Below are 25,566 nucleotides of genomic sequence, written 5' to 3'. Positions count from 1 at the left end.
ATCTGGAACTAACCCTTGGTTGTTTTCTACCCATCCTACTGCTTTGGCTAAGCCCCAGCATGCTTTAGACACTATCTCAGGGTTGAATTTTACCTGAGAAGTGTATTTAGAGAAATTAAAGGTATTTCAGCATCCCTGCAGTCATCTGCTCTGTAAATGAAAGTTATTTTTCTAAAGGAGTACAAGTACTTCAAAAATCAATCCTCTTATCTTAGAAATAAGAACAGCACCGGATTTAGGTGTTCCTAACTATGATTTCAAGCCAAGGATGTCGTTAAATTCAGGGCCTCGATCTTGTTAAAATGTAGATTCCAATTCGGTATATCTAGGGTGGAAATGCAAGTTCTCAGCAGAGGTTCCAACCAAATGAACTGGTTAGAAGCCCTCGTTACATGGCACAAGTTACTTGGCTTCATGTGCTCATCTTTTGCTAAGATTTTTCGAAGCTCATCAGGTTAGTTCTTCATAGTTGTAGTAGTGAGCTGAATCCTGTCAAATGATCAGTAAACCAATAAACAGCAAAAGTAAAATTGCCCGGTGGGTCCTGCTGTTAGCATCATTTCCTAATGCTCCCCAGGAGCAGTTAAAACATTCTTCTGCACCCTCCTTTCTCACCATGGTGGAGCCAGTGATTTATTCATTAGGTCTTTTAGCAAATATTGATTAAATAGGTACTAGCTCTGTGCCGCGAGCCCTGGTGGTACAGTGGTTAAGAGCGCAACAGCTAACCAAAAGGTCAGCAATTCGAATCCAACAAACGCTCCTTAGAAACCCAATGGGGCAGTCCTTCTCCGTCCTGTAGGGTCCCTACGAGCTGGAATTGACTCAGGGCAACAGGTTTGGTTTAGTTCTGTGCTGGGGATTAGAGAAATAGAAAAAAAGAGTTGGAGAGGGTGTTTGTCTTCAAGAGAAATCAGTGTAATAGGGGAACTAAGATATATCATTAAATACTTGTAATATGATGAGATTGTGTTTGTTTCCTTCACTACCATATAACCAGCACCTGTGGCTGCCATATAGAAATGGCTGAATAAAGTAATTTTTGAATGAAAGGATGAATGGCCTAATGTTTCTAAGGTAAAGATAAACTTATGAATCAGCTAGCTGGGGTGATTATAGAAGGGTTCAAGGCAGAGATTTGGGTTAGATCTTGAGAGAAAGGTAGAAAATTTGAAAGCATAGATACAACTAGGAAAACAGCTCAAGCTGAAAAATCAGAAGCAAAGACTCAAAAAAATAGACCTGTCAGAGGTTAGATGGGGAAGATTGAATTATTCTGCAGAGATGAAGAGTACAGGAAAGGGAAAAGTGGGAATAACTTTGGAGAGTTATGACAGGGCCAGATCATGCAAGGCTCAAGAATTTAGACTTGGTTTTGTAGAAAATAGGTAGGTAGTGGAAGCTTTAATAGAGGAATTACATGATCAGCATTGTGGAATACACATTAAAACCCACTGCCGTCGAGCCTATTCCGACTCATAGGGACCCTATAGGACATAATAGAGCTGCCCCATAAAGCTTCCAAGGCTGTAATCTTTACGAATGCAGACGGCCACACCTTTATCCCACAGAGCTGCTGGTGGGTTTGAACAGCCAACCTTTTGGTTAGCAGCCAAGCACTTTAACCACTACACCACCAGGGCCCCGTTGCAATAAGCATTAGGAATATGAATCTGGTAGTGATCTGCTAAGGGAAGGGAAATGCCCAGGCACACCAGTTGGCAGACTTGCTGTGGTTCTTCATGAGGTATGCTAAGGGTTCAAGCTAAAATAGATAAACCAAGGCAGTGAGAACAGAGGAAAGGGGCGAATGCCAGGGATTTTGAGGGTGTCATCTGGCCCAAATTTGGCAACAGATTAAATCTAGAAGGTGAGAAACAGGGGAATCCAAGTGATAGAATTTCAGTGCAGTTGGCATATTTCAGCAAAATTGAGGTCGTAGTTTCATTTAACAAGAAGCCCTGGCGGCGCAACTGCTGAGCATTTGGCTGCTAACCCAGAGGCTGTCGGCTTGAACCTGCTCAGTCGTTCTGCAGGAGAAAGACCTGGTGATCTGCTCCGGTAAGATTACAGCCAAGAAAGCCCTATGAGGCAGTTCTACTCTGCAACACGGTGTCGCTTTGAGTCGGAATCAACTTGATGGCACCCAACAGTTGAATTTAACAAGAGGCGATAAGCCTTGTATATGTTGAGTTTTAAAGGCCTTATTGCCAGGAAGATATCCTGAAAGCAGCTGGAAATGTTACATGTGCTTGAAAGGAAGGTGAAGATGAGAGATTAAATTTAGGAGTTATCTGGATGAAGTAGAAAATTAATTCTTAGAGACTAGGTAAGAGTATTGAAGGAGTGATCATGTAAAGATTAGAAATGGCCCAAGGATCAATCTCGGTGACTGGCTGCTTCTCCTAAGGCAGTAAGGTGGGAAAGGAGAGTTTCAAGAGGCAGTGTCACATCCATGCTTCAGAAGGTTTAATGGGATGAAGAATAAGAAATGGCTAGTGGTTTGGGAACATGGAGCCAGTCCATGACCTTTAAGCCTTTCTTCATTTCAGGAATAGGGAAATTAGTTCATTTGCAAAGGGTTTGCAGACTAAGTAGGCATTTGGACATGAGTGATTAGAAATTTTTCTTTCATATTTGGTAAGGAGAAAGAGAATAGTACTTAAGCAGGTATTAGTGCCTTTTAAGAGCCTTCCCTTTTGGATCAAATGAAGAGTGTGTCTGTATTTCCTGGTATCGTGCCTGACTGGCCCATAGGTGGAGCCTTGGTGGCAGAGTGAGTTAAGCACTACGCTGCTACCCAAAAAAGATCAGCAGCTGGAATCCACCAGCTGGTCCTTGGAAATTCTGTGGGGGCAGTTCCACTCTGTCCTATAGGGTCGCTGTGAGTTGGAGTAGATGGCAACAGGTTTTTGTTTTGTTTTGTTTTGTTTTGGGCTCATAGGTGGCTTTCAATAAATGCTAACCTTTACAGTTGTCATCATCAGGAAAGGTCTTTTTTGTTTTTTTAGAATAAGGGAGACAAGTGTGAATGTTTGTGGACTAAGGAGGAGGGATCCTTTGGAGACGGAGGGAGGAATGTAATTCAAGGAGGTCTGGAAGAAGTACGGCATCAAGGGCAAAAACGGAGTGCTTAGTCCTGGAATAGGGAACAAACCTGCTTTCCCTGCAATAGGGGAGAACATGTGAAGCTACAGGGACGTTCTGAGCCTGGGTAACGGTAAGGAGAAGAGAGGTTGAAGGAACTGTCACGCAATGACTTCCACCTTCTCATTAAATGAAGAGGAAATCAGCTGCAGAGATCTGCTTAAGGCACGAAGACATGAGTCGCTGTCACTTATTTTGGCCTGCTGTGTATCATGCACTGCACTAGGCACTTTATCTCCTTGAATCTTCATGAAAAGTTAGAGATTATGTATTTGTGTTCACATTTTACAGATGAAAAAACAAGTTAAAAAGGTTAAGCAACTTGCAGAGAGGGTCACCAGCTAGTAATGGAAGGAACCAGGATTCAGAGCCAGGTCTGTCTGACTCCCAAGCCTGCGCTCTTTATTGAAAGGGAGTTGTTAGCTTGAGATCTTGAAGGTGTAGCCCTTCACTGCATGGTGATACGGTCCTGTGGGGTTCTTGTCACTGTGAGTCACCAGATGAACATCAGAGAAGGGCACTCTCATCTGAAGAGTAAGGTACCGTGACATTGAGGTGGGACCAGAAATGGGAATCCCAGTCCCTGAGGGTGATAACAAGGAAATGAGTAAAGAAAATGTTTGTCACTTGGTAAGAGTACAGGAGAGAGAGTGCCTTATGGGCAGTAGTAGTTGGGGTGAGAAGAGTGAAGTACCGTGTGACTTCAGGGGGAGAGCTGCTACCTTGGTTTTCCACCTTCCCTTCACTTTTCCACAGCGGCCAGATTGCTCCCTCTCGGTGGTTAGATTCCTCTCAGCATACTACGGAGCAGAAACCAGAGTCCCGCATCGATGTCCTTCCAGCAACCCAGGCTAATGCCATGCTCTGGCCGATAAAGTTAGTCATCACATTCTAATGTAAACAGCCAATTGAGGGGCTAAACTGGGATCTAGTCTTTTTCTTTTTAATTGAAAAGACAAAATAGCCAGAATCGACTTAATGGCAACAGGGTTTTTCTATTTTACCTAACACAACTTTAGGTAGTAAGTTATCTTCCACAGGTAACATATTTTAATCATGCATGCATTGAAGAATTAGTTATTGGATGCCTACAATATGACAAGCATTATTCCAGGTGCTGGTGATATAGCAGGGAAAATATCAACAATCTGTTCTTATACTAGCTGATAGGGTAGTGATCAAAATAAGTAAAATGTATAGTATATTAAATAGTAATTAATGAATGGGAAAAAAATAAAGCAGGGGAGAGGAACAAGGAATGCAGAGATGGGAGTGGTACAAGTTTAAATAGGGGTAAGGTAGTCAATGAAAGCCTCCCCAAGAGAATGGCATTTGTGGAAAGTCTGAAGGAAGGTAAGAGAATATGTAGATATCCAGGAAAGAGCTTTCCAGGCAGAGGAATCAGCAGCTACAGAGGCTGGGAGGTGGAGCTGAACTGGCATGTTCAAAAACAGCAAGGAGGCTTGTGTGACAGGGACCAAGTAGAGTGGGGGAGACTGGGTGAGTAGTTAGAAATAAGGTCAGAGAGGAAATGGAGGCCTATTAATGAGGGCTTTGTAATCCATTGTAAGAACTTTGGCTTTTAAAGCCTGAGTGAGATGAAAAGGCATTGCCATTGGAGGTTTGGTTTCTTTTCTAACTTTTTATGGAAATTTTTAACAATATACAGAAGTACACAGAAGACTAGAAGGAGCTCCCATGTACTTTCACTGAGCTTCAAAACTGTTGAGTTTTGGGGGGTTTGAGTAGAGAAGTAACAAGCTTGGCATGACCTGACTTGAGCAGGGTCACTCAGGATAGGCCGTGGGGAGGTGAGGCAGACCCAGGAAACTTAGGATCTAATGCAGAAAACTCCGGAGACAAGTGATGGTGTCTTGAAACCAGGAGGTAGCAGTGGAGGTGTTGGAGTGAAGGCCTGACTAGATATTACTTATTATACTTATTTATGCTTTGTTCAAAAAAAAAAGTTGAGAATGCATATAACTCAATAAGCAGGGTGAGAAATGTAGAAAAGAGATGATACTAGAGTACCAACTGCTATTTTAAACATTATTTTCTTTTTACAAATGCACCCTCTTCCCCAAAAAGTGACTTATAAATGAACTTTTGTAACACAATTCATTCATAAGTTGCAAACCATATACTCTTCTCATATTCTTTTACAATCATTTATGATTAGGCCGTCAAAGCATAGGCGTTTGTTTGGAATTTATTAACGGGATAATGCCCCTCAACAATTTGTTGAGTATTAGCCATAATGTGTTGTTACTTGATTTTCTGCAAGAAGCATGATTATTATAAGCAGCTATAGTTGATGTCATGAAACTGAAAATTAAACAAAAAAAAGGAAACCCTGGGTCAAAAAGTATGACAGAAAAACTTAAGTTTTCAGAGCAGAGTTGCACGTAGACAGTTTTTGTTTATCTTCTCTGCCTAGTTGAGAGATCCTCTTAGCCCATTTTGTTGTGTTTGATGGCACAGTTTTCTAATCCCAGCCTACATCTTGGGCCATATGTGCTGTCACACAATCAAGTAGGAGGCTAAGCCAGCTTAAAAAAAAAAAGTGCCTATCCATGAGAACTACTAGAAAAGCAACCATGTCGTCAATGGTGAGCCAGTCAGGAATGAATTTCAAGGTCCTCTGTCTTGGCTGTCTGACGTTGGGTTTTGTCACTTTTCCCTCAGTCTGTCTGAACCCATGTTTCCTTATCTAAATGGGGATAAGTACCAGCCCTGCCTACCTCTCAGGGTTGTTCTGAGACTCATAACAAATAAAAGGCAGGCAACTGGTGCTTCTGTGGTACCTACCCTACCATGTACCAGGCAGTATGCAGTCCTCACAACAGCAATCTGAGGTCACATTATTAGCGTACCTTGTAGAGCCGTAGCCTGAGGCTCAGATTATATAATTTGGTAAAGCCATAGTTTTAGTGGGATAGAGCTGGGAGGAGGAAGATCTGGGATTCAATCCCAGACTGGATAAAATTACAATCCCCTGCCTTAGAAAGAAGGAAGAAACTGATCTCCCTAGAGATCCCAGAAACTGTATTAGACATGGTTCTGTACTATCTCATTTAATAAAAGTTATTCTGTGATTCCTGGGTGCTCAACAAATAATAAAGAACAATAAAACCTGATTATTTTTCCTTACTGAGAGAAGATCTTAAAAACAATGTCCCCTTTCTTCCCTCCCTCCCTCTGTCCCTTCCTTCTTCCTTTCTTCCTTTTTTTCTTTCTGCCTTATAATCTGACTTGCAAGCCAAGAGAACAGTGAATCCATGAGTTAATGTCTGTGGCATGATCTTTTTTTTATGGAGGAACAAGGGGGTAAGTGTGCTTTTGCCACCTGTCACAACTAATTCTAAGACCGCCTTTCTTACAATAAACAACCCCCCCCCAAAAAAATCACAGTTTTCAGGAATACCTACTATGTACCAACACTGTACTAGGCAAAGTAGATTTATAAAATACTAGGAAGACTAAACTAGATATAAACCAAAAAAACAACAAAAACAAATCAGGTGGTAGCACAATGTAATAGAGCATGGGCTTTGGAGGTGGGCAGACCCAAGTTCAAAGTGCTGCCCAGTAACGAGAGTTATAGGAACTGTGGCAGTTCACTTCACCTCAATGAACCTCCATTCCCTTGGCTATAAAATGGGGTACCACTACTGGCCCCACAGGGCTGTTATGAAGATTCACTGAGTTCACATGTTCCCTTCCATAAAATACAGTAAGTTATAAAGTATAGATAGTACGTGTTCTGGGAATTTTAACAAGCAGGAGAGATAAGACAGTAACCTTTGAATTTTCAATTGCTTTTACCGTCTTCTTGCGGTAGTAAGTTGCATGTGGTTTTCCTGATCCCCCCCACCCCCGACACACACGCCTTCTAATCACATTCCCAGAAAAGGGACAGTGGTAGAGTTTTGTGGGCTGAAGTGGTAAGGAGGGTGTCATGGAAAATTTAAATTCAAGTCTTACCCTTGAAGAATGGGTGATTCTAAATAAAGGAGAGATGAAAGGGACACACCAGGTGGTAGAAATCACTGAGAAGTGGTGATGAGTAGGTAATGAGTAGGCTTCCCACCATGCTGTTCTCCATACAGGAACACCTTCTCATCCCCTATCTCTCTCCTTCCTTTGGTACATTCCACTCATCTTTCAGATCTCAGCCCTTATTGGGAAGCTTTCTTGACCTCTTGAGCAGGTCAAATCCCTGTTATGAGAGAGAGAGAGAAAGGAGAGAGGGAGGAGGGAAGGAGGGAGAAAGGAGAGAGAAAGCTATAGATTTAGCCTTTGTAGTTCTGATCACAGTCACACATTTATTTGTGAGATTATTTAATTAGTATCCATGCCACTCTTTAATACCTATAAGAACAGGAGCTGTGCCTGGTTTGTGTTCACCATGTAGCACTTGACTCCTTGACAGTGCATGAAACATACCTGTTACCAATTGCTTTCAGATCAATTCTGACTCCTGGTGACTCCATGTGTGTCAGAGTAAAATTGTGATCCATGGAGTTTTCAAGGGCCAAGTTTTCAGAAGTAGTTTGCCAGGCTTTTCTTTTGAGGCACCTCTGGGGAAATTCTAGCTGCCAACCTTTTGGTTAGCTATTTGCACCACCCAGGACCATAAAAGGGCTTAATAGGTACTCACTGAATTAATGGATAAATGTTGGCTTATCAGGGAGCCTAGACGGAAAAGAGGATTTATATTTGGGTTGCTAATCCCATTAAATCCCAAATACTGTATCAACTCATTTAATCTTTAAAACAATCTTATGAAATCAGTTTTATTGTTATTCTCGTTTTAAAGACGGAGAAGCGGAAGTCCTGAGATAGTATCCGTCTTGCCCAGTTCACACAGCTAATAAGTAGCAACAGGAATTTGAACCAGGCAGACTGGCTCTGAATCCCTTGGACTCAACCGTATTGCTCTGCTGTTTTATGCAGAGGATTAAGTACCCAAGTAAAGTTGGGGCAGATTTCTGTTTGAAAATTGTGGATTTTTTCCTCCTCCTCTTCTTCATTATTATCATCATCACTTCAGCAGAAAAACTTCTCCGAAGAAAACTGCTTCATGTGTCATGGCTTACATTTATGTTGACTCCAATCCAAACCCATTGTTGTTGGTGGCTTCCAACTCATAGTGACCCTATAGTACAGAGTATAACTGCCCCATAGGAATTTCCAAGGAGCGACTGGTGGATTCAAACTGTCGACCTTTTAATCACTCTTAATTGCTACACCACCACCAGGGCTCCGTGTTGACTCTACATTCTCCCAAAGTTATTTGGTCAATTTTACCCAGAAAGTAAACTGGACATTCAAATTCTATTTCCCAGAAAATTTGAAACCGGTCCTCTTAATCATCTTTGAAGAGCCTGTATGTACTTTGCCACAGCATGACAGAGTTGTTTCAAATAAAAGGACATAGTGATTTGACTGAGGTGTTATCTGAGACCCTTGGTTTCTATTTCTTATTCAAAAAGTAGATGTAGCCTGTAGTCATCAGTTAGGTGTTGAGTCAGAAAGCTCCTGGAGGAAAGTGTTGATTTCATCAGAGAGCCAAGATATCCTGAGCTCTCCCAGGAATGGCCGGTGTTACTATAATAACATAATTACTAATAGAAAGTTAAGCAGCCCAATAAAATATGACACTCTGGAAAAAGACTTGCCCTAGGAATAGGAGTTGTCTGAATCAGTCATTTATTCTACCCATCTGCCTTTAAACAGGAATTTTTTTTTTTTAATCGTCTCAGCACATTTGGACTAGATAGAAGAGGAAAACCCTAGTGGCATAGTGGTTAAGAGTTTGGCTGATAACCAAAATGGTCTGCAGTTCGAATCCACCAAGTGCTCCTTGGAAACCCTATGGGGCAGTTCTACCCAGTGCTATAGGGTCTCTGAGTAGGAATCAACTTGATGGCAATGGGTTTTTTGGATTAGATACAAGAGTACATTATAGTAATATATAGAATAATAGTTAACACTTGTGTATGGCTCTTATTTGCTGGGCACTGTTCTAAACACTTTATATGCACTACTTTTCTTAGTCCTCACAATAATGCTTTGAGGTATCCCCATTTTACAGATGAGGAAACTGAGCACTGCCCAAGGTCATACAAACAGTACGTGGCAAAACTGTCCTCCAACCCAGATAATCCATTCCTAAAGTCCAGTTTCCTTTGTAGCTAATTATACATTTTACCACTTAAAATTCAATATTTTAAAAATTCAGTGTTTATTTGGAGCCACTTTTGAGAGTGCAGGCTGGATTCAGCACAGATGAGTTTGTGTGTGTGCTAGTTATTTCTGTGCCAAGTGTTCATCCTGTCAAATAGCACCCGCTGGCTAGAAGCAACACTATCCGTTATAACAGAGCACATCGTGTGATGTTTTTCCTCAGTTAAAAAAAATAATCACTGAAGAAATTTTTAGAAAAAGATTTATTTGACCTTTGGGGTAAGATTTTAGTGAGAAAGTTGGAGAATTTTTTAAAGATAAGTATTATTTAAATTTTTCACATGGATATGTAATCACAAATAATCCTTGACCAAATAATTAAAATAATATAAAAATTTAACTTTTATTTTCTGAGATAATTTTTATGGATAGTGATTTCTGGGGTGGGAGGAAGAACGAAGAGAAAATTAGCTTTTTTTTTTTTTAATCAAAGGACAGAAAGATGAAAAGATTGTGGCATTTTTACTCCTCCTTTAAGAATAAACATTCCTCCTCATACCAGAAATGGTTTCTTTCAAAACTAAGAAAAGGAATCTTCCTTCTGGCATTTTATCACTTTTGCGTCCTTCAGCTAATTCAAAGCTTAACCAGTGTTTACGCCATTAATGTTTATAAAGAACCTACAATATTCAGATTCTTTCAACAATAACCTGCCCTTTCTTGCAGATATAGTTGCTCTCTAATAAACAGTTTTTCAGGGAACCACTATTCAAAGAAATTAAAGGGAGGCCAAATAAAAAGAATTAAATTTTCCATACCTGTTGCCATGGAGTCAATTCTGACTCATGACAACCCTATTGGACAGAGTAGAACTGCCCCATAAGGTTTCCAAGGAGCAGCTGGTGGATTTGAACTGTCATCTTTTTGGTTAGCAGCCGTATCACTTAACACTGCACCGCCAGGGCTCCACAGAACAAACGAATTTCTGAATCAACTGCAAATGACTCAATGATTATGGCGTTTAATAAAGTATGCTTTCCCCAAATGATAATTCCAGTGCCTTCAAGAGCCATATAACCTAAAAATAGTTGTGTTTTTTTTTTTTTTTTCCTGTCCCAATACTTGAGCCTTTTTTTTTCAGTCAGTATTTTGGAAAGTCCACAAAACCCAGGGGCCTCCCTGTCATTATCCTGTGGTCTGTGTAAAAACCAGATGGTGGCATGCTGACTTAGACTCTTTCAAATGGATCAAACACCACATTAGTCACTGGCAAATTTTCAGGTCTTTTACCTCAGAGAGCACCCAGTTCCTCATTCTTGCCAGCCTTCAATCATGAAGTAATAGTGAAAAAATTATGAGTACTTTTTGAGGACACCTCCCACCTCTTTCCTTCATGCCAGTGACTAATTCCTTCATAGTGGTAACACTGAAGGGCCTAGAAACCCAGAGTGATTGGGCTGTAATCGCTGGATCCCGTCCTGCCTCCTGCTTAAATGGGAAGTCTGCTTATTTCACCCAAGTGAAGCGTTCTCTTGTGCCTTATACTGTTGCAGTCCTGGGCTTAATGTCACTTAAAGATGAAATGGCATGGTGTATTTAGTGCTCTTTTGCTATTTATTACTGAAGAAGTCCCTGTGGCTTATATCAGTGCAACAAAGACTGACTTCAGACGTGGTCACCAAGGCAGGGAAATTGGTTTCACCAATCCAGGGAGTACGAAGGGACAACCACCAACTTTAGAGCAAATCCAGAACTTCTCATTCCCTGTCCTGCACTTAAAGGGCAAAGGCTTTCTACAGTTATAAAAGGAAAAGCACTATTTCATAATTAGCTATATGCCCAGAGGGTTTTTTTTAATCATTTTTTTTTATTGTACTTTAGATGAAGGTTTACAGAGCAAATTAGTTCTCATTAAACAGTTAATGCACATATTGTTTTGTGACGTTGGTTGCCAGCCCCGCGATATGTCAACACTCTCCCCTTCTCGACCTTGGGTTCCCTGTTACCAGCTTTCCTGTTCCCTCCTGCCTTCTTGTCCTGGCTCCTGGGCTGGTGTGCCCGTTTAGTCTTGTTTTGTTTTCTGGGCCTGTCTAGTCTTTGACTGAGGGGTGAACCTCAGGAGTGGCTTCAGTACTGAGTTAAAAGTGTCTGGGGGCCATTGTCTCGGGGTTTCTCCAGTTCTGACAGACCAGTAAGTGTGGCCCTTTTTTGTGAGTTAGAATTTTGTTCTACATTTTCTCCAGCTCTGTCCAAGACCATCTATTGTGATCCCTGTCAAAGTAGTCAGTGGTGGTACCCAGGCACCTTCTAGTTGTGCTAGACTCAGTCTGGTAGAGGCTGTGGTACTTGTGGTCTGTTAGCCCTTTTGACTAATCTTTTCCCTTGTGTCTTTGGTTTTCTTCATTCTCCCTTGCTATAGACGGGGTTCCCAGAGGGTTTTTTTTTTAAAAGTGCTATACCTGCTTAAAACCAGTTCCCATCAAGTCATTTCCTGCTCATGGGGACCCCATGTATGTCAGAGTAGAACTGTGCTCCATCAGGTTTTTAATGACTGATTTTTTGGAAGTTAAAGAGTCTCTGGGTGGTGCAAATGGCTAACATTCTTGATTGGTAACTGAAAGGTTGGAGGTTTGAGTTCACCCAGAGGCACCTCAGAAGAAAGACCTGGCTATCAGCTTCTGAAAAATCAGCCATTGAAAACCTTATGGAGCACAGTTCTATTCTGACATACATGGAGTTGCCATGGTCAGAGTCGACTAGACAGCAACTTTTTTTTTGTTTTGTTTTGGGGATTTTTTTGCGTACCTGTTTAAGAAATTATTTGTGCTTTGAAGTGGGCAAATTCAAATTTAAGCCTAAATCCTCTTTGGTATTAACCTGCTCTGCAGTGACTGAAGGCCACTCCCACTAGTGCCTCAGCTGCTTAGAAGGGGTGTTAGAGAGTTCAGAAGCAAATCTTTGCAGCTGCTCTGAACCCAGGTTCAGGCAGAGAGGCACTAAGATTCCCAGGGGAGTCACACTGTTGATTAGAGGGGGCCTATCTGTTGTTCAGGGGGGAAGTGCTTCCCCAAAACCTCTGGGGAGTAATCCTAGCTCTGGTCAGTTTCTCAAATCTTATGATAAAATATTGAATTTGTGAAAAATCCGTACTGAGAAAAACCTACCAAATCCCTGCCTCAGTGGATTATGAGTCCATTTGATGATGTTTGTATTAGGAATGGCTTTATTGAAAGGGATTCTGTTTCTTTCCAAGAAGTCTTATTGGCTGGTGTAGGTACTTCACCAAGTTAAACCAGAAGGACTTCCATCAAGGAGCCATGCTTGGGTGGGATTGCTATCTCCTTTCCCTTTTGGGTTCTGGGCTGCTTGTGCAGCTTGATTGATCTCTAATGATTGTATAGTTGGGAGATCCTGGATTTAGGTCATGTACTTCCCCAATAAGAGACCATGTGAGCTAAGGAGATAGGGTGGTCACCTCGTTTAGCACTGAAAGCCCTGCATCCTAGGAAACCCCTCAGCCAGGCAAACCCAGTTGGTTGGTCACCCTGTGAGGAGATGTAGTACACTTCTATGCACTATGTCTAAGAGTTGGACTGAATTTATCACAGGGTTCTGACTTAATAGGATTCTAGAAGGTAAATATAAGGTCATTAGATCTTATTTTTAGAGGTATGATTTTAGTGCTGGCCTTTCTGAAGGATTCTGTGGTCTTCTGTAAGGGGCTAGAAGACCAGCTGGAGGAGCAAGAACGTCCAAGTATCCTTGTTTAAAATGTCATTATCTCCATGCTGTTTCTTTTTTATTGCTGTCGTCATCATTTTTAAGGTATAACCGTAAAAAAAGATAAAATAGCTTAAAAGAAAACTGTTTTTATAAAATAAGAGCTAAACAAGTGTTACATATAAGGATTTCTACTTAACAAGTATACCATTATTGAATTGAGGAAACTTTTGTGGCCTGGACATATGTAACTCAATAATTAGAGCTCATGGCATAGAGGTCCCAAAGACCAAAGTATCCTAGCAGATACTTGACTGTGGGCCAAGTCCTTGGACTTGAGTGTCCACAGCCAACCTTCAGAACCAGGTCCCTAGGCAGTATTCTCTTTTTGCTGCCTCATCAAGGCAGGTAGGATGCTCAACTCCCTCCTTCCCTTACTTTCCGTTAGTCATAAATTCCTTTATTACCAATCATTCACCCAGCTTGTGTGACTAAAAATTGTGAGGAGGGTATAGATGAAAACATGTTCTTAGTAGGAAGGTGGTGCTTCATAGCTATACTGCATCCCCCAAAGTGCCGTCTTCCTACTTAACAACACATACTGTATTTTAAGTGGTCTGCGTTCCTGGAGTATCTCTTTCCACCTCTCCAAACAATCACTGTCAGTATTTTGATTTATTTTCATCTTGTCATTTGTTCAGTGTCTATTTTAAAACAGGGAGCTGTGGTCATCTATGTATGTGTATGCATAAGTTTGTGTCTGTATGCTTACTGACTTCTCATAAGCAGCTTTCCATGTTGCTGTATGGTCAGATGTGCTGACTTTTGAAACATATTTCTTACATAGATCTGCAACTATGTGGGACCTGCAAAGGTTATTGTTCAGCTGGTCACGAATGGAAAAAACATCCACCTGCATGCACACAGCCTGGTGGGGAAGCACTGTGAGGACGGGATCTGCACTGTGACTGCTGGACCCAAGGACATGGTGGTCGGGTAAGTATAGGAACAGGATGCTGTGGGAGGCAGGAACAGATAGAACATGGGGCGCAGGGACTTTGATTAAACAGGCCCTTTGGATTAGGGACCTCCCCGAGACCCTCAGAGGACCTCAAAAAAACATGAAAGCCTGTGCCCTCACTTGGACTCTAAGGAGCAAGGTGACTACACGTCAGTTTGCCTCAAACCACCAGTTTACACTTGTGGTCCTGGCCAAATAATTTATAACACCCCCTTTCGCTCTCCAAAGTGGCCCAATTTGGATGATAAATTAGATGGTCACCTGACCTAGGAGGCATTTGCAGCACTTTTAACAATAGTTACCTTCTCCTACAAATAAAGGTAAGGAGGAAATAGAAGTAAGAAACCTAACTATAGCAGAAATCAACATCAACTTCTTGATGATTCCTTTAATGAACTGTTGACTCTGGATTTAAACTGAACGTTTGGGGCATGAACTGGATAAAGAAATATTGTTTCAGCTCTGTGCTGCTCAGAGAGTGTCCACAGATAAAAAGCCAAGGAATGAAAATTTGTTTTGGCATTCATTAGACTTAAAATATAAATACAAAGTGACATTCATTTAAGAGCTTGCCACACAGATAAAACAAGCAGTTTTTTTTTTTTAATTTATTGTGCTTTAAGTGAAATTTTACAAATCAAGTCAGTCTCTCATACAAATACTTACACCTTGCTATCTACTCATAGCTGATGTCCCCCTAATGAGACAGCACATTCCTCCTCTCCGCCCTGTATTCCCCTTGCCCGTTCAACCAGCTCCTGTCCCTCCTCTGCCTTCTCATCTCGCTTCCAGACAGGAGCTGCGCACGTAGTCTCATGTGTCTACTTGAGCCAAGAAGCTCACTCCTCACCGGTATCATTTTCTGTCTTATACTCTAGTCCAATCCCTGTCTGAAGAGTTGGCTTCAGGAATTAGTCCAGTCTTGGGCTAACAGAGGGTCCGGGGACCATGACCTCTTGGGTCCCTCTAGTCTCAGTCAGACCATTAAGTCTGGTCTTTTTAGGAGAATTTAAGGTCTGCATCCCGTTGTTCTTGTGCTCCATCAGGGATTCTCTGTTGTGTTCCCTGTTACGGCAGTCATCAGTGGTAGCCAGGCACCATCTAGTCCTTCCAATCTCAGGCTGATATAATCTGTAGTTTATGTGGCCCTTTCTGTCTCTTGGGCTTATATGTACCTTGTGTCCTTGGTGTTCTTCATTCTCCTTTGCTGCAGGTGTGTTGAGACAATTGATGCATCTTAGATGGCCACTTGATAGCATTTAAGATCCCAAACACCACTCACCAAAGTGGGATGCAGAACGTTTTCTTAATACATTTTATTATGGCAGTTGACCTAGATGTACCCTGAAACCATGGCCCCCAGACCCCTGTCTCTGCTACTCTGGCCTTCAAAGCGTTCAGTTGTATTCGGGAAACTTCTTTGCTTTTGGTTTAGTCCAGTTGTGCTGACCTCTCCTGTATTGCGTGTTGTCTTTCCCTTCACCTAAAATAGTTCTAAACAAGCAATTTTTAAAGAATGAAGTTCCATTTATTGGATAGAATGGATAAAAATCAATTCAATCCAAAATAAGTAAGAATTTTTAAACTAATTTTGTTTAATTCCTTAAAATAACTTGCGAGATTTTCTAATCCTGGTTTAAGTAGTAAATGCTAAAATTTCAGTTAATCTGGGCTTTTCACTTAAAAGAAAGGAGTTGTTTAAATGGACTGTAATTAAGCTGATGGTAGCATTTCAGGCTTTGAATTTAGATCAAGTTTCAAGTTGGTTGTTATTGGGGAGGTTGAGCTTTCATGTTCCTAGGCATTTCTTTGTTTGACTGTGACGATATTCAAGTGTGAAAAACCTAGAGAGAGAGCTTTCAAGTCACTAAAATCTGATTCTTTTGATGTTAGGAAAAAAACCACTGTAGATTGAAGGAAGAAGCTTAAATTGATTTGAAAAAATTCAAGTGTGCTTTATATGAACTTGTTTCAACATCCTCTTGAAAGATTGGCCCGTTTCCTGTTCTATATTACAGTTGGTTCATCATCTGTTTTGGAGTACTCTTTCAGTTCCTGACTGGCCTATGAGAGCTTTGAAATGCAGGGTAATTGTCCCAGTTTGAGGCTAATTGGTCACTTGGTGTTTCTGCAGATTTACTCCTGTCAGTTTGAAGTGTTTATTCTCCTTGATCTTGTTTAATCTGTGTAATAATCATATCCTTTTTAGAAGACATTAGGGATGAAGTTCCCTACTAATCTTTGTTATTATATTTCAGTATATTGTCTGTAATTTGTTGTTTCTGTGACATGGCTTAGCACTCTTTGAGAAATTTAGAAAGGACTAATGAGTCGGAACCGACTCTACGGTAATGGGGTAATGGTTATTTAGGAGGCCCTAAGTGGCACAAAGAGTAAACACACTCAGCTGCTAACCCAAAGGTTGGTAGTTCCACTCCACCCTAAGGGGCCTCGGAAGAAAGTTCTGGCAATCTGCTTCCAAAACACATGGGGTTGCCATGAGTTGAAATTGACTCAACAGCACCTGACTATTTAGAAATTCCTGGGTGGTGCAAAGGGTTAAGTTCTTGGCTACTAACAGAAAGATTGTTGTGTGCCATAGAGTCAGTTCCAACTGGTAGCAACCCTACAAGACAGAATAGAATTGCCCCATAGGGTTTCCTAGGCTGTAATTTTTTGGGGGAGCAGATCACCAAGTCCATTCTTCCATGTAGCTGCTGGTGGGTTTGAACTGCCAATATTTCAGTTATGAGCCAGGTACTTAACCATTATGCAGCCAGAGCACCTTAACCAAAAGCCTGGTGGTTCAAATCTACCCAGAGGCACCTTGGAAGAAAGCTATGGTGATCTGCTTCTGAAAGGTCGAAGCCACTGAAAACCCTATGGAGCGTAGTTGTACCCTGAAATACATGGGGTCGCTTTGAGTTGGAGTCAAGTCAACAGCAACTTTTTTTTAAATACTGGTTAATGGCTGTTTCATTAGGGACCTGCAATAGGAATAGAAGTAATTCCCTATCTCCAAGGAAAAGTGAGGGATTCCTTTACTTTCATGTAGTGTGGAGCTTAGTAGTTGGGAGAAGCCATTTATTCATTCATTCAGCAAACATTTGCAGCATATAGACTCCTCAGTTTGCTCATCAAGATATCTGATTGTAGTGCTATGGGATTTTTTTTAACCCTGTACAATTCCACTAAGAAATTTAATCAAAAGTGTCCCACTTGAGACCTACAAAAGACTCGGTAGCCTTTCTTATTCATAGTGTTCTGCGAAGCATTGGTACTTGCTTTCTAATTTGATCTTTAGCTGAGAAACTTTTGCTTATGGTATTTTCCAGAATATACTATTTCCATCATGATTTATTTGCTTTTTTAATTTTTTTAAGCTTTCAGTGTCAGAACCAGTTGCGTTTTGGTAGAAAGATTCCAGTCTGGAAACCAAAATTCTATCTCCAGTTCTGTCATTCTCAACAGTAGAACTGGGGACAAGTTGCATGACTTCTTGGGGCCTTAATTTCTTCCCTTATAAAATGTGAGAGTTAGGCTACAGAATCTATCTCTAGCTTCTTTCTGTCTCCAAAATTCTAGACTGAGCTAATATTAGCTCATATTGTGAAATGACATAAACTTGCCACATATGTATTTATGGTATGTCATCAATTATTTTTTAGTTCTAACTTGTAGGCAAGAATATCACATAGAGAAATTTAGGAAGATAGCCAGAGTTATTCCTTACACTTGTCAATGCTAGAAATAGAACCAAGATAACTTGTTTTCAGTAATGCAACTTGGGCTAAGAGTATAGATTCACAAGCAAGGCACTGATCCAACATAGCAAAAAAGATACATAAAAAATGACACCAAGAAGATAAATAATCTTTAAATTACCAAAAGTGAATGAGTTACTTTTCTTCGGAGTGTTTCTCTTTTGCGTTTCTCTCAGCATGAATTCTCAATAAAACCTAGTTTCTATTTCCAAAGGTCTTTTCAATATATACATTAATAACATTAAAATATTTTAAAATAACTAGACCATGATCATAAAAAAATAAATAAATAGGTTTGATTATTTTAATTTCAGGGATTTGTCTTTTTTAATTTTTTTAGTTACCTTTAATTTTGTTTTTGTTTTTTTCTTATTCATTCATTTAGTGCCTATCCTTATAAAAATGGCCTTGGTTTGAGTTTTAGTTAGACCTGAATATCAACTATTTGAATCAACATTTTAGTTCTTTGAAATTTTCCTTTAATGAAAAATCAGTTCTGTTTGTTACTTGATTTTGCTTTAGGCCACCTTCCTCACCAGTAATCACCACACCCTCTGCTTCCTACCAGCCCTGACTTAGAGAGTTGTGTAGTCTTTTTTTTTTAAGCTAATGTTTACAGCACATACCAAATGGTAAGCACAGGAAGTAGGTATGTTAACTACAAAGGAGAAACAAGACCTCCCTCAGTGAGCTACTTGCAGGCCATATGAAATTGCTGTTCTTGTAGATCCAAAAATAGTTTAGCATGCATCTGAATCAGCTGCAGGATTTGTTAAATCACAGATCTCTTTCCCAGAGTTTCTGATTCTATAGGTTTGGATGGGGCCCAAGAATTTGCATTTTTAGTAAGTTTTCAGGTGATTCTGATTGTCTTAGTTATCTAGTGCTGCTATAACAGAAATCCCACAAGTGGATGGCTTTAACAAAGAGAAATTTATTCTCTCACAGTCTAGGAGGCTAGAAGTCCAAATTCAGGGTCCCAATTCTAGGGGAAGGTTTTCTTTCTCTGTCAACTCAGCGAGGTGGCAGGGAGGGGGGCTCTTGTCATCATTTTTCCTCTGGCCTGGGAGGCTTTCAGCACAGGACCTCAAGTTGAAATGGTGTGCTCCCCTCCTGGTTCTTCATTCTTGGTAGCATGAGGTCCATCATCTCTCTGTTCATTTCTCTCTTTTGTATCTCAAAGATTTACTGAAGACACAACCTAATCTTGTAGGTGGAATCCTGCCTCCTTAACATAACTGCCTCTAATCCTGCCTCATTAACATCATAGAGGTTAGGATTTACAACATACAGGAGAATCACATCAGATGACAAAATGGTGGACATCCACACAATACTGGGAATCATGGCCTAGGCATGTTGACACACGTTTTCAGCGGACGCAGTTCAATCCATGTAACACTGATGCTGCTGGTCTGAAGAGGACTATACTTCGGAAACTACTGGTGTAGAAGAGTATAACATTTTGAATAAGAAGCAAGATTATAGTCCTAGTTGTATTATTAGCTGTGATAACTTTTTTTTTGTCAGATTTACTCAGTATAATTTAAATAACTATAATATTCACCCTTTAAAATGTACAGTTCTATGACTTTGGACAAATGCATACATTTATATAATCACCGTAATCAAGATCTAGAATAGTTCCGTCATTCCCTCCCCCACAAAAATCATTTGTGACCCTTTGTAGCCAACTCCTGCCTCCACTCCAGTCCCTGGGAATCACTGGTCTGTTTTCTATCCCCGTAGCTTTGGTTTTTCAAGAATGACTTATAAATTGAATCGTACAATATGTAGCCTTTTGAGTTTGGCTCCTTTCACTTAGCACAATGCCATTTGAGATTCATCAGTGTTGTTGCATTTATCAGTAGTTTGTTCCTTTTAATTGCTAAATCATATTCCATTGAATCTGTATACCACAGTTTATCTATTCAGTAGTTGAAGGGCATTTGGTTTGTTTTCACTTTTTTGATGAGAAAGCCATCTTTTGTGTGAATATAAGTTTTCATTTCTTTTGGGTAAATATTTAGAAGTAGAATGGCAAAGGTGTAGTAAGTGGACATTTACCTTGATAAGAAAGTACCAAATTGTTTTCCACTTTTTGCATTCCAATGTACAGTCATGCACTATGCAACATCCATTCAGGCAGCATCTGACCACGTATACATCTGGGTCCCATAAGGTTTTTCTTAAAAATATGTAAACGAAGGGAAAGCAGCTCTCCTTTTGTTTATTTCCCCCTAATTAATGGTTTTAATGAGTGAATGAGCCTCACAGTGCCTCCTCTTCTTCTACTTCCTCCTTTCCCTCCTCCTGGCTTCATTGACCTGCCCAGCAGCCTTGCAGCCTTTCACTCCATGGCACTGGCAGGGAGGCTGGCCTGCACATGATCAGGAAAAGGCTGCACCAACAGGGCAGTGGCAGCCAGTGCAGGTATATGATATGGCGTTTTCACAATGTCCAGATCGCATAATGTCTTATTTCACAGAACATAATATGGCTAATTGGAGCCCTGGTAGTGCAGCGGTTAAGAGCTTGGCTGCTATCAAAAAGGTCAGCAGTTCAAATCCGCCAGCCACTCCTTGGAAATCCTACGGGGCAGTTCTACTCTATCCTGTAGGGTTGCTGTGAGTCAGAATCAACTCGATGGCAATGGGTTTGTTTTTTTTTGTTTATCATGGATGTTAAGTGACACGTACCTGTATTAACATTTATGATACTCAATTTTATCTGTTGCATGATTAATAATAATAATGTATGCTCATTTTCTTTTCCATTTTATTATAGAAATTATAAAACATATATGAAAGTAGAAAGAATTGCACAATGAATCTTCATTGTATCCATCATCTAGCTTCAACAGTTATTAAATATCCTACCTCAATTTAAACATACTCTCACATAAATAGCTGTCCGTTACTGATTTCTAATTTAATTCCAGTGTGGTAAAAGAACACTTTGTAACACTTGAGTCATTTTAAATTTATTGAGACTTGTTTTGTGGTCAGAATATGGTCTGTCTTGGTAAATGTAAATGTTCCTTGAGCTAAGAATGTTTGTCCTGCTTTTGCTGAGCAGAATGTTGGATAAATGTCAATTAAGTCAAATTGTTCTTAAGTGTTGCTCACATCTTCTGTATTCTGACCAATTTTCTGTCTACTTGTTCTATCAATTAAGAGAGGAATGTTGAAATCTCCTGTATTTGTAGATTTGTGTGTTTCTCATTTCAGTTCTGTAATATTTTGCTTCACTTATTGTGAAGTTCTTTTATTATGTGCATAAAGATTTAAGTTTTTATGTGCTCTTAAGGAATTAATCCTTTTATCATTATGAAGTGACCCTCTTTATTCCTGGTAATATTCTAACTCTGAAATTTACTTTGATACTAGTGTAGCTACTTCTTCTTTTTTGATTAGTGTTAGCATGGAATGTCTTTTTCCATCCTTTTGGTATTAACCTATCTGTGTCTTTATATAAAGTAAATACTTTATACACTGCTTAAACTGAGTATTGTTTTTTATTGAATCTGGCAGTCGGCCTTTTAATTGGGGTATTTAGACCATTTATATTTAATGTGATTATTGTTATGGCTGTGTTTAAATCCACCATTGTGCTGTATGTTTTCTATTTGTCACATCTGTTTTTTGTTCCCTTTTTCTGCCTTTTGGATTAATTATTTGTTATGTTTCCATTTTATCTTTATTGATTTATTAGCTACACCTCTTTGTATTTTTTAGGTTTTTTTTTTAGGGTTTGTACTATACATCTTTAACTTATCATTTATATCAAATAATATTATATTACCTTCAAGTAATATTATACTTCTTCATTTATAATATGTGAAATTTAGAACAGTATACTTTTATTTTCTCTCTCCTGGTCTTTGTGCTATTGTTTTCATATATTTTGTGCCTATACATATATTATAAATCCCACAATACATTGTTTTTTTAAATTTTTGCTTTAGTTATCTTTTAAATTTATTTTATTTTAGAATAGTAAAAAAAAAAAAAGTAAGTAAGAGACAGTATTTTATATTGACCTACATATTTACCATTTCCAGTGCTCTTCATTCTGTTTCATGGGTCAGGATCTCTTACCTGGCATCATTTTCTTCTGCCTAAAGCACTTCTTGAATTTTTCTTGCACTGTGGTCTGATGCAGATAGATTCTTTCAGTTGTTGTATGTTTGTAAGAGTCTTTGTTTATATTTCAAGAGTGTAGAATTCTAGGTTGACAGTGCTTTTCTTTCAGTTGCTAAAGGAGTTGCACCACTATCTTCTGGCTTGTCTTGTTTCTAACAACAGGTCTCCTGTTATTATTTTAGTTCCTGTGTACAAAATGTCCTTTTTTTCCTCTAGCATCTTTTCACATTTTCTCTTTATCACTATTTTTAAGCAATTTTATTATTACTTTAGCATAGTTTTCTTCATGTTTTTTATGCTTGGACTTCATTGGGATTCTTGAGTCTCTGGGTTTATAGTTTTTATTAAATTAGGAAACTTTGCACCATTATTTCTTTAAGTATTTTTTATATCTTCTTCTGGAACCCCAATTAAACATACATTTGGCCTTTTGAAGTTGTTCCTCAGCTCACTGCTGATCTTGTTTTTCTCACCTTTTTCTTTCTATTTCCTTTGAGATAGTTTCTATTATTATGTCTTCAAGTTCACTAATTTTTTTCTGTAGCCTCTGATATGTTCTTAATCCTATCTAGTGTATTTTTCTTCTGAGACATTGCAGTTTTCACCTTTGGAAGATTATTTGGGATCTTTTATGTGTCTTCTTTGTCTCCCCTTAACATACTAACACTTTCTACCTTCTTGAAAGTATGGAATAGATTATAATAGCTATTTTAATGTACATGCCCACAATTCTGCCTTCTGTTTCATTTCTGGATTTTTTTCTATTGATTGATTTTTATCCTCATTATGAGTTGCATTTTCTTCTTTGTATTCCTGAAAATTTTTGATTGGGTGGAAGACATTTTGGATTTCTGAATGTTGGATATTTTTATACCTTTCCATATTTTTTCAAATTGGATGTTTGATCCTTTCTAGACTTGCTTTTAAACTTTGTTAGGGAGACCAGAGCAAACTTTGGTCTAGGGCTAATTTATTAAGTTATTAAGGCAATACCTTTTTGCTTATTCAACCTGATGGTCCTTGTGTTACAGAGTTTCTCCAGTCTGGCAGTTGGGAACATGAACTATTCCAGCCCTGCGTGTGCTTCAAAAGTTGTTGTCTGCTTCTTTCTAGCGGTTCTTTTCTCAGCCTTGATTAGCTTCCTCGCACATGTGCTCTGATTAGTACTCAGATAAAGACTTGAGGTGGAGCTCCCTATAGATCTCTGAGTGCTCTCTCTGGTACAGTTCTTTTCCTCTCTGGTGCCCTTTCTGTGAATTGTAGCCTCCTTGGCCTCCTCAGATTTTTTAACTTTGTCTCAGAGATCACCAGGCTCTGTTTGGGTTTCCCCTTCCTTTACTGCAGCCTGGAAACTTTCCCCAGGTATTAAGCCAGAACAAATGTAGGACTTGCTTTATTTGTTTCCCTTTTCTTCAAGATCTCTGTCCTGTGCTTCTTGTTGTCCAGAGTCTGAAAACTGTTCTTAAATATGTTTTCTCATTTTTTTTAGTTATTTATATTGAGGGATTAAATCTGATCTATGTTACTGTATCATTATCTGAAGTACCCAGTACCTAGAGATAGAAGACTGAATTCCATATTTTTTCATTTATTACCAGAGTAAATTCTTAATTGTACTTATACAAAGATGATGCCCTTCTCACAAGGATTAAATTAGATTATATACATGAAAAGCACTTTATATATCTAAGTGTAAAGTGCTGCACAAATGTTTGTTAGTGTCATTACCTAGGAGATAACCTCATTTTTCTATAATTGTTGATGTTCTGTATAGGTTTAAAGCCTAAAAGGCCAAAAGATGGAGGTGTTACTTCTGAAAAAGCTGCCTGTTCTTAAATGAATATCAGAATGTCATGTTGCATATTTTTCTGTGCTGTTGTTGTTCATTCACTCATTCATTTATTCAGAGACATTTACTAGACATCTATATCTCAGATACATTCTAGGCAGCTGGAGATCTCTCCCCTTAAGGAGTTTATATTCTAGTGATATATTTGCCTCACTGTATATCTGCTTTTTTCTATCTCTGTCTGGATGCATATCTCGTTCTTTCCCTGGGCCTCTGTGTGAGTGCTTATCCCATTCTGCTTTCACCTCTTATATTTTCTTCCCCTAGTTTGTCTCATCTTCTCACGTTATCATATTCTTTGTTGCAGTCGGTCCAGTCCTGTCATAATATTCTTTCTTTCCTCGGTTAATCTCTTTTTGTTTTCATCCTTAGTAAAAGCCAGAGTAAAATAAACAAAGCTTTAAAAGATCTGAGCCCCCACTTACCTCTTTGAATTCCTCACTTACTACTGACCCACTTGTTCATTTCATTCCAGCTACATTGGCCTCTTTGCCATTCTTGTCTCTTGAATATAGCAGGCATGATCCTACCTTGGGATCTTTGCACTTTGCACTTGCTGTTCCTTCTGCTTTGAATGCTTTTCCTTCATAAAACCATGTCTTTCCCCTCACATCCTTCAAGTCTTTGTTGAATTGTCATCTTTCCTGTGAGGCTCTTCCTGACCACTCCCTATTGTAAAGTGTGTTCCATTTACCCAAACTGCACCTCCTGTTTCCCATCCCTACCTTCCTTTTCCTGATAACTTTTATTACCTTCTAATTTATAATTTGATGTTTTGTTTCTTCTCTGTTATTGTACTAGTATATAAAGTCTGTGAAGGTAAAGATTCTTTGACTGCTGACAAAAGCACCCAGGATACTGCCAGACATTACTAGGAGCTAAATAAATACTTTTGAATGAATGAGTCTCCTTGGTAAAGTGCTGTTTTGTTTGTTGTATTACATTTATTGAATATACTTCTTTGTTTCGTGTACCTTATTTAAAAAATGAAAGGCTGGAGCATTTTATATTTTTTCTTAAAAACCCTTTCAATGGCTTTATCTGTTCAGTTTATCTTGTTTTATGTTTTGTTCTTTGATCTGTATTGTAGCCTTCTCTAGATAAAAGGTTCTCCATCTCTGATTACATGTATGCCCTCAGGACTGAGTGCACGTTGAATTAGATGACAATTCCAATGGTAATAAATAATTTCAATCTTATAACCCAAGAGGAAATGGGATTCCAGGTAAACTTTGAAACACATCCACATACCCAAGAATGATCCAAAATGCAGAAAATTCTTCTAAATATAACATTCCTCTTACTCATATACATTTGCTAGTATTTGTTATTAAAAAGTTATTCTACACAACTCCCATAGAAATTACTTAAAAATTAGTGTAGGTGAAGCTCCTTATTAAGATATATGTACATATATGCTCACAGTCCCTTAATCACAATTTTGAAATCTGATGATCTCTGAAAACCAAACGATTTTCTAAGTTTGCCACAAACTCATTTGGTAGCAAAACCCAGTTTGACTTGATGTGATACGTTACAGTCTTCATATTTCATTTGGTGAGTTTAGTTATATGTTTCACTGCAGAAATATGAATATGTCTGATGATAGTGTGTGCCCCAGACCTGCAGAGAGTATTATGTAATATGCACTTTATGTCCTGTGTTGCCTTTGTAGTATCAAAAAAATTCTGAATTCTGAAATGCATGTATCTAGCCCTATGGGATTTGGAC

General features: G+C 39.2%; 1 protein-coding gene across 5 annotated transcripts in view; it reads left to right on the top strand.

Annotated features, from left to right (window-relative positions):
* The window catches only part of NFKB1 (nuclear factor kappa B subunit 1), a 133,819-nt gene that overhangs the window by 65,344 nt on the left and 42,909 nt on the right, over nucleotides 1-25,566 (top strand). For all 5 annotated transcript variants that reach the window (XM_023548533.2, XM_010590475.3, XM_023548532.2 and 2 more), the window contains one exon: nucleotides 13,904-14,052. In XM_023548533.2, the coding sequence (XP_023404301.1) occupies nucleotides 13,904-14,052 (149 nt within the window). The remainder of the gene's footprint in view (nucleotides 1-13,903; nucleotides 14,053-25,566) is intronic.

The sequence above is a fragment of the Loxodonta africana genome, chromosome 5 (assembly GCF_030014295.1).
Source record: "Loxodonta africana isolate mLoxAfr1 chromosome 5, mLoxAfr1.hap2, whole genome shotgun sequence".
In the NCBI taxonomy this organism is placed as follows: domain Eukaryota; kingdom Metazoa; phylum Chordata; class Mammalia; order Proboscidea; family Elephantidae; genus Loxodonta; species Loxodonta africana.
The sequence above is the reverse complement of the archived record's forward strand: the minus strand, read 5'-3'. Positions and strand labels throughout refer to the sequence as shown.